Below are 15,961 nucleotides of genomic sequence, written 5' to 3'. Positions count from 1 at the left end.
TGCCAAATCCTGGAAATGTATTTATAAATAAAAATAAAAAGGAGGAGCATGCTGGGTGACAATGATTGTAAAACTCAGCTAGGCAAAAAGAATAAAACCAAAAAACCTCAGAGACACCTCAGACTGCTGTATCTCAGGATAAGGGAGGCAATGGTAACCAGCAGCCACAGAAGGCACAGGGCGGGCTCGAATAATGCTTCTCAAACCATCCACAGTGAAGGAGCCGTTGTTGTTTGTTTCTCTCTAATCCATCACCAACTGATGGATTTGTAAAATACATTCAAAGTGAACTACTAGAAAAAGAAATCTTTTAAAACACATACAAAATACAAACCCAACATTTCTGTCATTAGATTCAACAGATATATGATTATTCTGTCAACTGCTTTTAATGTTTCTAAACGCTCTCAATGCTGTGTTTGTTTCATCAACCAAAACTGATGCACTTTGGGTAGCACTGGCTAGAAGTTTCTGGCACCTTTCCTCTCCCCTACTTTCCCAGGTTAATCACTGAGTTAAGTGACCACGCACCCCAGCTGGTATATAAAATTATACAATGTTTATATATATACATATATATATATATATTTTATATACACTTCAGCAAATCTAAAACATGCGTCACCTGAAGCCTTGATATTAAGTTTTCTATCACCTTGAGCCCTGACTATGATAACAGGTCTGGATCCAGGGTCCAGCCTCATTTCCTCCTTCCTCTTCTCCATCATTATATATAATGTTTCTGGCAGATTTCTATTCCTAAATACAATCCCAATTGTAGTACTACCCTGCTCAAAAATAATGACTAAAATTTGAGTCAAGTATTTAAGGCTATATCACTATGTCTTTAAAATGCCTTTCCTTTCTTATCTCCCACTACTTTGTACACAAGTTCTACGTTTTAGCCAAACTGGACTGTTCAACTGTTTTCCAACTGTGCTACTGGTGCCACCTGAAAAAATGCTTGCTCTTTCTGTCTAGCTTCTTTTTTTCTTTTTTTTTTTTTTTAAGACAGTCTCATTCTGTCACCCAGGCTGGAGTGCAGTGGCGCAATCTTGGCTCACTGCAAGCTCTGCCTCCCGGGTTCACGCCATTCTCCTGCCTCAGCCTCCCAAGTAGCTGGGACTACAGGCGCCCGCCACCACGCCCAGTTAATTTTTTTGTATTTGCAGTAGAGACGAGGTTTCACCGTGTTATACAGGATGGTCTCAATCTCCCGACCTTGTGATCCTCCCAACTCAGCCTCCCAAACTGCTGGAATTACAGGCATGAGCCACCGTGCCTGGCCTGTCTAGCTTCTCTTTATCAAAACCAAGTCTTTCAAGGCCATTCCAAATGTCGCCTCCTTTATAAAGGTTTTTTTTTCCCAGCCAGGTGTAATCCTCTCACCAACCTACTAAAGTTTGTACTTTTCTTAATAATTAAGTATTATCCTAACATGCATTACACTATTATCTGTTTAGTCACCTTACACCATTAATCAGCTTTTACCTTTATTTGAGTTGCAGGTCTACTGACTGATGAAAATGGAGTAATGAGAACAGATGACAGAAACAAACCGGCACAACCTCTGTCAGGTTCCAGGTGGCACCTTTAAGTTGTGGGTGAAGAAAACTCTACCACAGAGAAAAGTAGTTCCAGATAAAAAAGAAAAAAATGGTCACCTGTAGTGATCACATCCCATGATTCCTGTTAATCTCACTGTGCTACCTGGTTCCAATCCCCACTTCCCTTTCTGGATCATAGGTTGCAAGGCTTCCCTCATAAACGGACTGAAAAAAATAGGGCAAATCCAAAAAGCTGATATGAAGGGATTAAGTCTACACACTGGCTTAGAAAAACCAACTGCTTAAAACTGGATTAGTAAGACAAGCAAGTATGGTCTTTTACAAACTCAAGAAGTACTAATTAATGTTGATGCTCAGAGTCTTAATAAACACTGACCTGATCAACCCTCCCTAGAGTTTTGTGCTTATTTTTGGGCACCACAGTTTAAGAGAGATGCTGGCAAACTGGAACACTCCCTAAAGAGAAGTATGAAGATGGAGAAGGATTTAAAAACCTGCGACATATTTGGAAAGTGTAAAGGACTAAGAATGCCTAGCCTATAAGTTTTAAAATACAAGTGTTGCTGCTATAATATGATATATGCATTCCTTAAAAAATTGCATTCTAGTAAATTACATACTAAAAATAAGAGACTTATGAGGAAAATATAGACCACTTAAGGCCTGCACAACTTTGTAAGCACAGCACTGACAAAAACCAAAGTAATTTCAGTAAAATATTAATGTATTTAAGATGCTATATTCCCAATAATAAGTGATACAATAAATAATACGATATGCCTCCAAAGCTTGCTATGTTCATCTGTATTAGTTTACTTTGCATTTAGCTGCTGTTATTTAGTGGTCAAAATAATTAATGTGCTAGAGAAAAGGTCAACTATAAGCCATAGCTGCTTTTGCATTATACTGACAGGCTTCTACTATTTATCAATTGTTAATGAACTAATTCATGTTACTAAAGCATGTCCTGTCGCAGAATAGACTGTACTTAAATGACAATCACTATAAATGGGGACAGGATAGCAAAGCAGGTCAATTGATAATCATCTGAGATACACCTACATTCTAAAATTGAAATTTTGTAAAAAAGAAAGAAGCACACCATAAAAAAATTTAAAATAAACTGTAAAACAATAAAAGAAAGCCAAAAGAGGAAGGCTCTCTTTTTTAAAAAATAAATTTTATTGTGTATATTTAAGGCATACAATCCTATGCTATGGGATACATACAGACAATAAAAAGGTTACTACAGTGAAGGAAATTAATATATCCATCATCTCACATAGTTACCTATTTTTTGGTTGTTGTTTTTATGGCCAGAGCAGCTGAAATCTACTCATTTAGCATGAATTCCATAACGGTACAATTTTATAACCTGTAGTCCTGTTGCACATTAGAGTGCTAGACTTGTTCATCCTACACAGGTGCTCTTCGTACCCTCTGATGTACACAGAAGATGTATCCTACATCCTCCCATTTGCCACTCACCACCACTCCCAACCCATGGTAACCTCTGTATTGTTCTCTGCATATATTTGAAATTTTTTTAAGATTCCACATACAAGCGAGATCATGCAATATTTTTCTTTCTGTGTCTGGCTTATTCCACTTAGCATCATATCCTCCAAGCTCGCCTATGTTGTGGCAAATGGCAAGATCTCATTCTTTTTTAGGACTGAATAATATTTCAAAATGTATATGTACCAGTTTCCTTATCCATTCAACCACTGATGAACAATTAGGTTGTTCCCATATGTTGGCTATTGTGACTAAAGCTACAATGAACATGGGTGTACAGAGATCTTTATGAGGTGGTGATTTCATTTCCTTTGGTTATATGCCCAGAAGAGGCATTACTGGTAGTTCTATTTTTAATTTCTTTAGAAACCTCCATTGTGTCTTCCATAATGGGTTACCCCCAATCTACATTCCAAGAAACTACCTGTAACTTCTTTTTTCCAAGAAACTACCTGTGACTTCTTCATTTTTAGTAAGAAAATGTATATACCATTGTCAGAATTACCATAAATCATATTTGGAAACTTAAGGCAAGTAAAAATTTAAGTTTTGCATTCTACATAAGGGAAATCAGAAGAGAGGAAAAATTAAGTAGTAAATATAACTCTGTCATAATTTCAATGAAATTTTTTCTTCTTTTTTTTAACTTTTATTTTAGGTTCAGGGGTACATGTGCAGCACTGACAGGTGTATTGCATGCCACAGGGTTTGGTATACAGATTATTTTGTTACCCAGGTAATAACCATAGTACTTGACAGGTAGTTTTTTGATCCTCACCCTCCTCTCACCCTCCACCCTAGGGTAGGCCTTGGTGGCTATTGTTCCCTTTGTTGTATCCACATATACTCAAAGTTCAGCTCCCACTTATGAGTAAGAACATGCAGTATTTGGTATTCTGTTCCTGTGTTAGTTTCCTTAGGATAACGACCTCCAGCTCCATTGCTGTTGTTGCAAAGGACATGATCTCATTGTTTTAATGGCTGTACAGTATTCCCTTGTGCATATGTATCACATTTTTTTCATCCAGTCTACCACTGATGGGCATTTAGGTTGATTCCATGTTTTTGCTATTGTGAATAGTGCTCAGTTCCACAGTAAATTCAATACTTTGAAATACAAATTAAATGACTTAACGAAATCAAAACCATTTCTATTCTGCACCTGCACCAAGCTCAGAAGTGTATTAAGTACCATCATATTTATTATCTTATTAATAGTCCCAACAATCCTGTGTGGCATGCAAAGCTATCTTAGTTCCAGTTGCCATAACAAAATACTATAAACTGTGTAAAAAACAGAGAGTTGTTTCTTACAGTACCGGAAGCTAGAAAGTCCATGATCAAGGTAGCAGCAACTGTGGTGTCTGGTGAGGGCCTGTTTCCTAGTTCACAGATGGTGCCTACTTACTGTGTCCTCAGGACTGTTAGCCCTCTAGGGCTTCTTTCATAAGGGTATTAATCCCATTCACCAGGGCTCCACCCTCATAACTGAATCACCTCCAAAGGTCCTAACTCCTAACACCATCACCTTGGGATTAGGATTTCAACATATAAATTTGGGGGAAGGTGGGTACAAAATTTCAGATCATAATAATAGCTAACCTCATTTTAACGGTTTGGGAAACTAAGACTTGGAAGACAATTCAGAAAATTTTATGTTACTAACAGATGATTTAAAATAAGAGAGAAGATGGAATAAAAGAAGGAAGGCTTAAAAAAAGGGTGGGGGGAGAAAGAGAAGAAGGGAGACTTCAACAGAGTTGAAGGTACTAATCAAACATAAACAGAGACCATGGTATAAAAACCACGGACACTCACTGAGCCAAATCCCTTTACTTATCTATTTATGATGCACCAGGTGTCTTTGTGAAGAAACACTCCCCTCCATCATCTAGAAAGGGGATCGGCAAACTACTGCCTACGGGCCAGATCCAGCCCAATGCCTGGGCTGGATAAAAAAAAGGTTTATCCTTTACTTTAAAAATAAATGTTGTTTGTTTTTGTTTTTAGAAATTCATATTTTTAATTGACAAATAATAACTGTACATATTCATGAAAAACATAGTGATGTTTCTATACACATAATGTATAGTGATCAGATCAGGGTAATTAGCATATCCATCATCTCAAACATGAAAATAAAGTTTTATTGGAACTCAGCCACACTCATTCATTTACATATTGTCTGTAGCTGCTTTCATGCTATGAAAGCAGAGTTGAGTAGTTGTGACAGAGACCATATGGCACACAAGTCTAAAATTTTACTATCTTGCCCTTTAGAGGAGCCTGCTGGACCCTGAACTAGAGTGTATTTTTCCCTAAATCCTGTCTGCTCTCTAGAGAAGGGAGGTGGAACAAGGACGAGGTACTGAGAGCAGCTACGGGTCCACTGCTTAATAAAGAAAGAGACAGATTCCCTGCAGAGTAAGTGTTCAGACCATCTCACTGCTTTCTTTGTGATTAAGTCTCAAATGCAAATTTTGGCCCAAATTTAGCAAGGATAAATCAGTCTTATTACAGGAGTAAACAGCACCCTACTTTTATGGCACTATCTTCCCGGTACTCCTTCCTACTTTTAGAAAAGTATGCCCACTCCTATTTGATTAGACAGAAATTATTTCCTTTCAGAAAAGAAGATGAGAGTTCTGTGTGAATTCTTTATGGTCCTTCAAGTCCCAGACGACTATTTTGCTTTAAAGCTAGATTTTACAAGAGTGTGTTAAAGCAGTCTTTCTCTCTAAAAGCTGATTATTAAGTGTGACTTCACTGAATCAAAAAAATTCCCTGAATTAAAAAGTGTCAAATTCAGAGGAGTTATTTAATCTGTGGTTTAGAGAAAAACTTGTAAGGTCAGCCTTTGAATTTATACATTCTTATCAGAATCAGAGGCTTTTCAATGTTTCTATCTTACATGTGCTGAAAAAGAATTATAATCAATACATACCACCCTAACAAGCTTGCTGGATTTTAAATAAAGAGAATATCTGGGGGGAAATTACCAGTTTCCTTTCTAGCAAACATGTAATGCTAAATGGGCTTCAAGCATTTCCAAATAGTAAAAGACAATGCAAGAATTCATCCACAAAAAAATTCCAGTAACATTAATCAGTCTAATGTTGTTCTGGGTGCAGAGAATGCAAAATCCTCCCTGTTCCTAAGGGCAGATGAGAAGAATGAGAAATTTCAAAACTCTGCCAACTTATTCAATCTTTAATGGCAAGTCACTAAATGTGACTGTCATACACACACTTTGTTTTTTAACACTCATGCTATTACCTATTTCTCCTAACTATATAAAAGAATGACAGCACCACTTGAAATGGGCTTTTCCAGGCAAAATTTCCTTTAAGTTTTTCCAGGAGAGAACATTGATATAATGATCATATTTAAGCATATCACGAATTAAAACAACTTCTTAAGAAAGTTATGATTTCTCTATGATTACAGCCGGGTGCGGTGGCTCACACCTATAATCTCAGCACTTTGGGAGACCCAGGCAGGTAGATCATTTGAGTTTAGGAGTTCAAGACCATCCTGGCCAACATGACGAAACCCCATCTCTACTAAAAATACAAAAACTAGCCAGGCATGGTGGCACGTGCCTGTAATCCCAGCTACTGGGGAAGCTGAGGTATGAGAATTGCCTGAATCCCAGAGGCGGAGGTGGCAGTGAGCCGAGATCATGCCACTACGCTCCAGCCTGGGTGACAGAGCAAGACTCTGTCTATTGAAAAACAAACAAACAAAAAACCTTCTCTATGATTATTTTGGCTAGTATGCTATCATTTCAGTTGTTTCTTCTTAATAGTTTCACTTGATCATTTCAGTTCTTCAAGTTTCCATCCCATTTCCAAAATTCATTTTGTCAGATACCCACTGAGTATATTTTCTAATCATTCATATCCTCATGAACACCAACAATCTGGCCTCTATTCTGGTCATCCTACTGAAAGTGTTATCTCTACTCTCACCATCCCTATCATCCTCACAAATTCAAATGCTTTTTTTCTTGGTTCTAATTCTTTCAATGGCATTTGAGTATTTCCTTCATCAAGAACATTTTAAAACCTTGACTTGGCCAGGCACAGTGGCTCATGCCTGTAATCCCAGCACCTTGGGAGGCCAAGGTGGGTGGATCACCTGAGGGCAGAAGTTCAAGACCAGCCTGCCCAATGTGGCAAAATCCCCTCTCTATTAAAAACACAAAAAATTAGCCAGGCCTGGTGGCAGGAGCCTGTAATCCCAGCTAGTTGGAAGGCTGAGGCAAAGGAATTGCTTGAACCTGGGAGGCGGAGGTTGCAGTGAGCCAAGATGGAGCCACTACACTCCAGCCTGGGCGACAAGAGTGAAACTCCATCTCAAAAAAAGAAAAAAACCACACCTTGACCTTTATGACTCTGAGCTCCTGTTGTCCTTCTACATATACGACAATTCTCTTCCATTGGCTTCTCCAAATTCAAGCTTCTCCACAGTTGTGTGCAAAACTTCCTACTTCAAAAGGTTCACTTTGATTTCATTATCGTGCTTCTTTTCCACCTTGACCTTTTAGCACCTCTCTCATTCTAGCTGCCAATAATCAAAATGAGATATTCTGTCAATACCTCCAAATAAACACAGTCTTAGGCAAGTAATTGAATTTCTTTGGACTTCTCCTTATTTTTATGTCAATTAAGTGAATTATCCAGAAAAAGATGAAAGAGTAGGAATTTCAGAGCCAGAAAGAAGAGCGTGAGCAAAATGACAGGACTGGGAATTCTAACAGTACTGGCAGGACACTGCGGATGGCTGCCTTTCTGAGACTAAACGCACATTTTGGGAAGCTGTGTAAAACAGCACTGCATGGGAGAATGGGCTCTAGAAGCAGCATCCAACAAGTAAGTATTACTTGCCTTGAGAAACGTTACAGGAGACTAACAGTAATACTGCAGGAAGATTGGGCACTGAAGAGAGTGGGGCCAAGGAAATAGCTCTTACCATGATAACCCAGTTATAAGGGGATTAAGACTACCTGCTAAATGAAGTCTAAAATCAATCTCCCAGCATTCAGTATCTTTCCAACTTTTTTTTCTGGTTTTATCTCCCAGTAGTCTCTTGCAGGAAATTTCTCTTGCAACCTAGATTACTACCTACTCCCCAAATCAAGTATGTCCACACAGTCCCACCACTGACTGCATGATCATCCACCCCTGATCTGTTCCTCCTCCCCCTCCAGCCTTGAAAAGCTATGCCACTTAGAGGTCTAACTAACGCCCAAACTTGGTCATAAAGATTTTATGACCTAATCATTCCAATCCATAACAGTCTTACTCTTTTTAAAAGCCTACTGGGCAGTATCGTACAAGTTAACACTTACCTATTTATCAGTAAATGTTAACTTATCAATTATATTATAAGGTCTCTGAGGACAATGATTATGCTTGAATTTCTTTTTCGCTGTTTGTCTAATCCCAGTATAATTTTATGGCAAAATCAGTACTTAGGTGTTCTGCACAGTACCGCACTCAAAAACCAAGCCAAACTCATTCCGGCCGCTCTGTTGCAGTTGTGATAAGTGGCTCAGGATATTGAGTGGCATTCCAGTTCAAGGTTCTCCTTCTGTTACCCACTGGGTCATAGTAAGATCTCCCTGAATACCATACTGTATAGTATAAATCAAGGAAAGTGAAGAAAAGCCTTCTGCCACCCACCTGGTACAAGACGGTTAGGTTTTAGAGCAAGGGTCACAAATTAACCCACAGGCCATGGCCACGACATAGAAGTGTTCTTGCACAGTGTTTGTAAACAATATTTATCATTGCTATTACTTAAAAGATAGTAGTTTTTCATATTAACAACAACAACAAGAAGCCCTGAGATTCTGGGCTCCTTTTAATAACATCTGGATATCTGGCAACACCAGCCCCAAATTATCAAATGGAAAACAACTCTATAGCTGTATAGCAGCTGCTGCCTTTAGATGAAGCACGTACATGCTAGTTCACTCCAGTCCCTACCGTTTCCTATTGTATTGTATCAAGTCAGATTCACTCCTTTTCAGTACTTGCCTGGCTCTGTGAATATCTGCATTTGCTACTAGGTTTGGCTAGAAAGCAGACTGACTATAAGTAGGTAACCTGCTGGCCAATGTCAGGCTGAGGAGGCTGCTCCTACATCAGATAATCTCAGCACACCTAGATGCTCTCTTCCTTGTTAGTGATCTGCTTAGACCATTGTATAGTTACATATTCACAACTCTCTGCCTATCCTAGGTTCCTGAACAAGTGTAGACACCCTGAACTGAATTCCTGCTTTCTGCCTCTGTTTGGCAGAGTGACCTGGGCTCTGCACTGATTGTGCCCTGACTGATCAGTACAGCCACAGTGACTTCAGAAGAAGGATGAGAGCTTCATCTCTTGTATAAATAACCTATTTTAGCTTTTCCACACTCAATTAATTTCGCTGTAGTGTCATGATTCAGATTCCACAGTGGAACTAAATTTCTACATGTAATCCATCAGGATGAATGGGCTCTGTGTGATATTAAATAATGCCAATAAAAGTCCAAGTACTTCAGTCATAGTCAATTGGTTATAGCCCTACTTCTAAGCTGGGCTAGGGCTCAATGATTTCTAGTTTAGAGATACTCCACCAACAATTTAGCCTACATAAACAATATGGTCTTTTCTTACCCAACAAAAAAAAGTTAATGTTGACTTTCTTTGCATGGTTATATTTGCCATATCCACTGTCAGCAGGAAATAGTTGCTATTTAACCCGCCAGTTCAGTGGGATAAAACAACTTGCCTCCATATTTTGTATGATGCTACTGAAGGGGTTCCTAGCTCTAGGATTTAACTTCACTGTATTCTGTATAAAACTGGCTCATTATTTTAAGTGACCAATTCAAACACACATCATATTTACAAGTAAGCCTCTCCTCTCCCCCAAAATACTGTATTCTTAGTTTCTGAGCTTCTTGTTCAGAGAATAAAAATTTTAGTAGACAATTCAAACCTTTCTTTAGCTACTTTTCTATGGAGTATGGTTTTACAGAAAATAGAAGCCAAAACAAAAACACAGCCTTCTTAGCATCATATTGTTAAGTTCACTAATTCTCAGGACAAAAATAAAGACAGGAATACACACACAGCACTTTTCACCACACTCTAAGAAAATTAAGAGCAGCAGCATGTAATGACTAGCTGTTCGTTAAGAGAAAGTATGTAATTATAAAACCATCTTTCTTTGGCTCAGCAACTGTAGAGAATACTTGCACTTTGATCATGTCTGTAATCTCCTCTTTATGCTGGGGACCACGACTTCTCCCCATAAACACACCAGTTGAGAAGTTCAGGGGTACACAACTGAGCCCAGTGGAACAGACATAAGACAGTTGGTCTATGGCTGATCTGTAGAGTACTAAGTATGGACTGTTTCCTGCTATACAGACCACAGAAGAAGAGGATTTGTATGAAATTTCTCATCTGGTCTACATGAGCTCATGCTGGATTTCTACCACCTGCAAAATGAGAATCCTAACAAATACAGAAATATTTTTCGTGTTTATGTTAGTGATTCATCTGACCCTTTGATTAACCTCAACCAAAAGTGAAATTCAGACTCTGAAATCAGACTTCATCTTCAGAATAAATTCACTCTATCCCCTGTAAGAACCACATATATTTACAATACAATATTAAGGGAAATCATATCACTGAATATTGAATGGCTTTTTCATTTTAACATAAAATAATTCTATTACTGGGTAAAACAGGCACACTTGGTAATATGAACTTATATGTGAATGATGGCCTCATCATAGTGTAATGAAATGTCATTGTAGCAAATCAATAGGGTATGCAGTCAAACTCCATACTACTCAATATTTTCAAGTTCTACCTTCCCTTTTATTTGTTTGAAATGATAAGGTAAAACTATATTGATGCTGGTGAAGAGTATTCTAACCCAAGAATCCACGAAGTTTATTTTTGTAGTTAGACTATCAATTATAGGCCTAGTAATTAGATGAGGAGCATCCAAATGCAAATAATATGTAAAGCAGCTTCTAAGACAAACTTCCTTTGAAGAGCATAACCACATGTTACAACAACTTTAGGAATGTAGATCTTAAAACCCTCAACAAGTATTCTGGATTGTTTCTGGTGTGCTGGTAGGTTTCTGTTTTTGTTTTTTTGGCTGTTGCTTTGTGTTATACAAGAGTTTCTCCTTTTTGGTCGTTGTTGTTTTACTCTTTTTGCATGAACTTTAAAGATCCAGAAGGACAATAGTGCTGCAATGTAGATATTTTATCTATAGAAGAGACATCATTTCACAGTAATGCAGGGGTTAAACAACATTACAGTTTTGGCAAAGAGATTCCACCTTTCTCTTAACTGACTGGCAAAGAAAATAAGAACAGCATATGAAGTTAGAATTCTTAAAATAAAAATATGATAATTTGATGCTGAAGAGATAAATATGAGATTATGAGCCAACAAACATTTTTTTTTCCTTTGACCCTTCAAGAATATGAGCAGAGGCAACATCAATTTCAAATAAACAGGAAGACTGCTGAAACTGATACGGCACAATAAATTAAAACAAAAGCACTGTAACTGTAAATTGTGGATTATATAAATCATGTACTTTCATATGCTGTTGAACTTGCCTCCAAATGAGCTGAAAGAGAGTTTTAACTGGAATACATGGAGGAGGTCCTGAGTATACGTTATAAGGGTTTCTCAGAAGACTGCTTACTAGTCTAATAGAGCACAGTAATTGCCAAAATCAAATTAATTATGCTTGGTTATCACAAATCTAATAGATATATTTTCCACAACAGGATTGTAGAGAAACTGATAGAAATTGATGATTTCCATTCTTACTGGGACTTTACAACCCTTGGGTGTAGAATGGAGAACTAGTCAACTGGAAACTAAAAATGAAAGTTTAATGAAGTACAAAAATCCCATGTTTTACTTAGCGAAAAAGAAAATAATTTTCTTCTTTAGATGGACTGTATAGACCAGGAACAGTGGCTTGCACCTGTAATCCCAACATTTTTGGAGGTTGAGGTGGGAGGACCACTGAGACCTTTTCTCTACAAAAATAAAAAGTTAGCTTGGCACAGTGGTGCTCGCCTGTAGTCCCAGTTACTAAGAAGGCTGAGGTGGGAGGATCACTTGAGCTTGGGGTGAGCTATGATCACACCACTGCACTCCAGCTTGGGTGACAGAGCAAAACCATGTTTCCAAAAAAAAAAAAAAAGATGGAATGTACTAAAAAAAATTCCCTAACCTTTTCTATGGTTTATAGTTTATATTCTACTAAGTCATACTTATAACCATTATCAAAATTAATATATAATATTATTTATTGATTAGTACAATATGCAAGCAAACTTGTACAAAGATTCTGTCTTTTCTCTAGGCAGTTATGAATACCATTAACTCTCTGAACAACATCAAATTAGGAAGGTAGAAATTTTTCTTACACTAGATTGCAATTAAAGAACCACAGGTTCAAATACAGTGCAGAGGGAGGCCAGCCAAATCTTTTTGTTTGTTTGTTTTTTATCTGTTGTTTTTTGTTTTTTGAGATGGAGTCTCACTCTATCACCCAGGCTGGAGTGCAGTGGCTTGATCTTGGGTCACTGCAACCTCTGCCGCCCAGATTCAAGCGATTCTCCTGTCTCAGTCTCCCAAGTAGCTGGGATTACAGGCGCCTGCCACCATGCCCGGCTAATTTTTGTATTTTTTTAGTAGAGACAGGGTTTCACCATGTTGGCCAGGCTGGTCTCAAACTCCTGACCTCAGGTGATCCGCCCGCTTCAGCCTCCCAAAGGGATTACAGGCGTGAGCCACCACGCCCGGCCAAGGGCCAGAACCTCGAAGGCACTTGCTAGGGTGTTTGTAGAATGGAGTGGCGACTAATATTGCATATTAGGTAATTTATATGAGAGTCTTTCATTCCAGTAACATTATTAAATAAAAGCGATTTTTCCCAAAGTTTAATTCACTTATAATAATTGTATTTTAATATGGAAAACTCACTTCTAAATGACTTTTACAGTTACTATTTTAGCTTTTAGGTAACAAAACAGCTCAATGGAACTTCATGTAAGAAATATTTTTAGTAGAATTCATCATCTGAACAAAATGCTGACAAACCAGTCATACAAATATTGAGTTAAATAATTACTTAAAAAGCTCACTTATATTCTCATACTGATAATCATATATTTTTACCTTGAGAAGGTATGTGGGGATATTGCTGAAATCCACTGGCAACTTCAAAAGGAAACGAGCTGAAAATTCACCAGTCTGTAAAAAGAAAGTTATAATAATAAGATTAAAATCAAAAATAGATTATGAAGTGACAATTATAGCCAAGGCCACAAGTTCAACCTGTTCAAACTGCAGGCATCTTCAATTTGGTTTTCCTAACATTAGGCAAGAAAAGAAGGTTGGAAAACTAGGGGAGGATCAAAAAGAGTTCTTAAATTATTAGTTACTAAAAAGCACAATTTGAATTTTTTAAATCTGCATTTTAAATGTACAATAAAATTATAATGTAGCAGTATTGTCTTTTTGTTTCTTAAAAGTATGAAAAGAATATATGAATGTATGATTATTATTTTTTTAATCCCAAACAATAAAGACAGACCTACCCCTTTGATTCATTTGTTTTTATTAGAGCATTCAGACAACATCACTAATATTTATAAACCACAAGGCTGATGGCATATACCACCATCCTTTCTGTAGTATGTCTGGAAGTACATGCAAAGGTCAAACTTCTACCTAGCAGAGGGTATTCAAAATAAGTTTCTCATCTCCTGAAAGTCCACTCTATCATTATCATTTACTGATGTTTTTTCATAACTCCCTCCATGAACTAATCTTTACAGGAAAGAGGTACAGAGGTTTGGCGATTTAAAACATTTAACTAAGCTATAAATAATAGCTTCTATTTGCTAAAACAGAAAACTCATTTAAAAGAAAAACATTTGCCTCTCAATTTTTATGATAGGAAAGCCTAGGGAATCACATTTTTTTTAACTTTGTCATAGTCTAGAGGAGGAGTTTTCCAACTAGATCATGCAGAGAGCTAGAGGTGCTACAGAACCTCTGCAAAGGCAACAAAAGATGTGTCCTGACCTGGTGGAATCCTCGGTCTTCCATCCCGTCTCACTGCAAGTGCGCAGCTCAGCTTGGTATTTTGACATGGTGTGTTTTACTTAGACATATTTGAAAAAGGAACTCCAGAAATGATCCAGAACTACTCAGAGTGGATGTCTATCCTTTTAATATTGTAACTACCAAAGAGTTCCCGCTCTTTAAAAAATGAGCAGCACAAACTCCCCTAAACACATCTTAAAACATAGCAAGCATTTACAAATATTTGTTATGAGTGGGTGGATGAATGCACCTAAGCACACATGCATAGCACTTTAGACAATTTCACCAGTCACCACTCCATTCTACAAACACCCTAGCAAGTGGCTTCAATGTTCTGGCCCTTGCCCGGGCATGGTGGCTCATGCCTGTAATCCCAGCACTTTGGGAGGCCAAGGCAGGCAGATCACCCGCGGCCAGGACATCGAGACCAGCCTGGCCAACATGGTAAAACCCCATCTCCACTAAAGAATACAAAAATTAGTCAGGCTTGGTGGCACGTGCCTGTAGTCCCAGCTACTCGGGAGGCTGAGACAGGAGAATCACTTGAACCTGGGAGGCAGAGTTTGCAGTGAGCCAGTATTGCACCATTGCACTCCAACCTGGGCAACAAGAGCGAAACTCCGTCTCAAAAAACAAAAAAGGCTATGGCCCTAATTTTAAAACTCTGATCTAAAACCTTGAAAATACAGACAGAAATATAAACCTTGAGCTCTGTAGATAATAATAATAACAACTAATATCTGCCTAAATGTTGTTTGTTTTACCGCTCACAACATCTTTTAACTTACACCAACCTCTGGCTAAGGACAGAGCATTTCTTCATTACCATAAGCCTAACCCTGTGACAGACAAGGCAGAAATGAGAATTGAATGGACAGAATCAAAGCTGAGGCAAGCCAGAGAGAGTGATAGAAGCCACTGTGCCACCAGGAATGCCAATGGTAAGAAACAGGATGGATGCTCAGAGCTGAGTAGCTATTCTCAGTATTGAATGCCATTATGTGCAGGCTACTCACAACTCAACACTTGGGAGAATACTTAAGAGCCACTAAGGATCTACAAATAACTCATCATGGTGGGTGGGAGAAGGATTGTGAGATCCTATTATAATTCTTGCCTTCTGTTACAGTCCAAGATTACCAAAAGGTGTGGTTTTGGTATTATGTTAAGCTCCTAGATGACTCTAAAACTAACATACTCTGGTTAGTATGGTTCTTTGGATCAAAACACAGCTAAACCTAAAAAGGTCTGTTTTTAAGTACAAGGGGTCATACTTTGAAAGGGGTAAGTGTAGAGGCAACAATAACAGCATAGAGTTAAATGGGAGCTTATAAGAGGGACACCTAGCCCAGTGAGAGTTGGGGGTGCAGAAGGAAAGACAAAAAAGTCTTCCCTTAGCACTGTGTACAGTGCCACAGAAGAAGGACCACTCATAAAAGAATATATGCTCCAGGCCGGGCGCAGTGGCTCACGCCTGTAATACCAGCACTTTGCGAGGCCAAGGCAGGTAGATCAGAAGGTCAGGAGTTCGAGACCAGCCTGGCCAATATGGTGAAACCCCGTCTCTACTAAAAATACAAAAATTAGCCGGGCGTGGTGGCATGTGCCCGTAATCCCAGCTACTGGGGCAGCTGAGGCAGAAGAATCATTTAAACCCGGGAGGAGGCGGAGGTTGCAGTGAGCCGAGATCACACCACTGCACTCCAGCCTGGGCGA

At 38.4% G+C, this 15,961-nt stretch overlaps 1 protein-coding gene across 10 annotated transcripts in view; it reads right to left on the bottom strand.

Moving 5' to 3' along the window:
* BABAM2 (BRISC and BRCA1 A complex member 2) overlaps window positions 1–15,961 on the bottom strand; it is a 576,872-nt gene that overhangs the window by 286,030 nt on the left and 274,881 nt on the right. For all 10 annotated transcript variants that reach the window (XM_032172579.2, XM_032172582.2, XM_032172577.2 and 7 more), the window contains one exon: window positions 13,313–13,387. In XM_032172579.2, coding sequence (XP_032028470.1) covers window positions 13,313–13,387 — 75 coding nt within the window. The remainder of the gene's footprint in view (window positions 1–13,312; window positions 13,388–15,961) is intronic.

The sequence above is a fragment of the Hylobates moloch genome, unplaced genomic scaffold, assembly GCF_009828535.3.
Source record: "Hylobates moloch isolate HMO894 unplaced genomic scaffold, HMol_V3 SCAFFOLD_13, whole genome shotgun sequence".
Lineage (NCBI taxonomy): Eukaryota > Metazoa > Chordata > Mammalia > Primates > Hylobatidae > Hylobates > Hylobates moloch.
The sequence above is the reverse complement of the archived record's forward strand: the minus strand, read 5'-3'. Positions and strand labels throughout refer to the sequence as shown.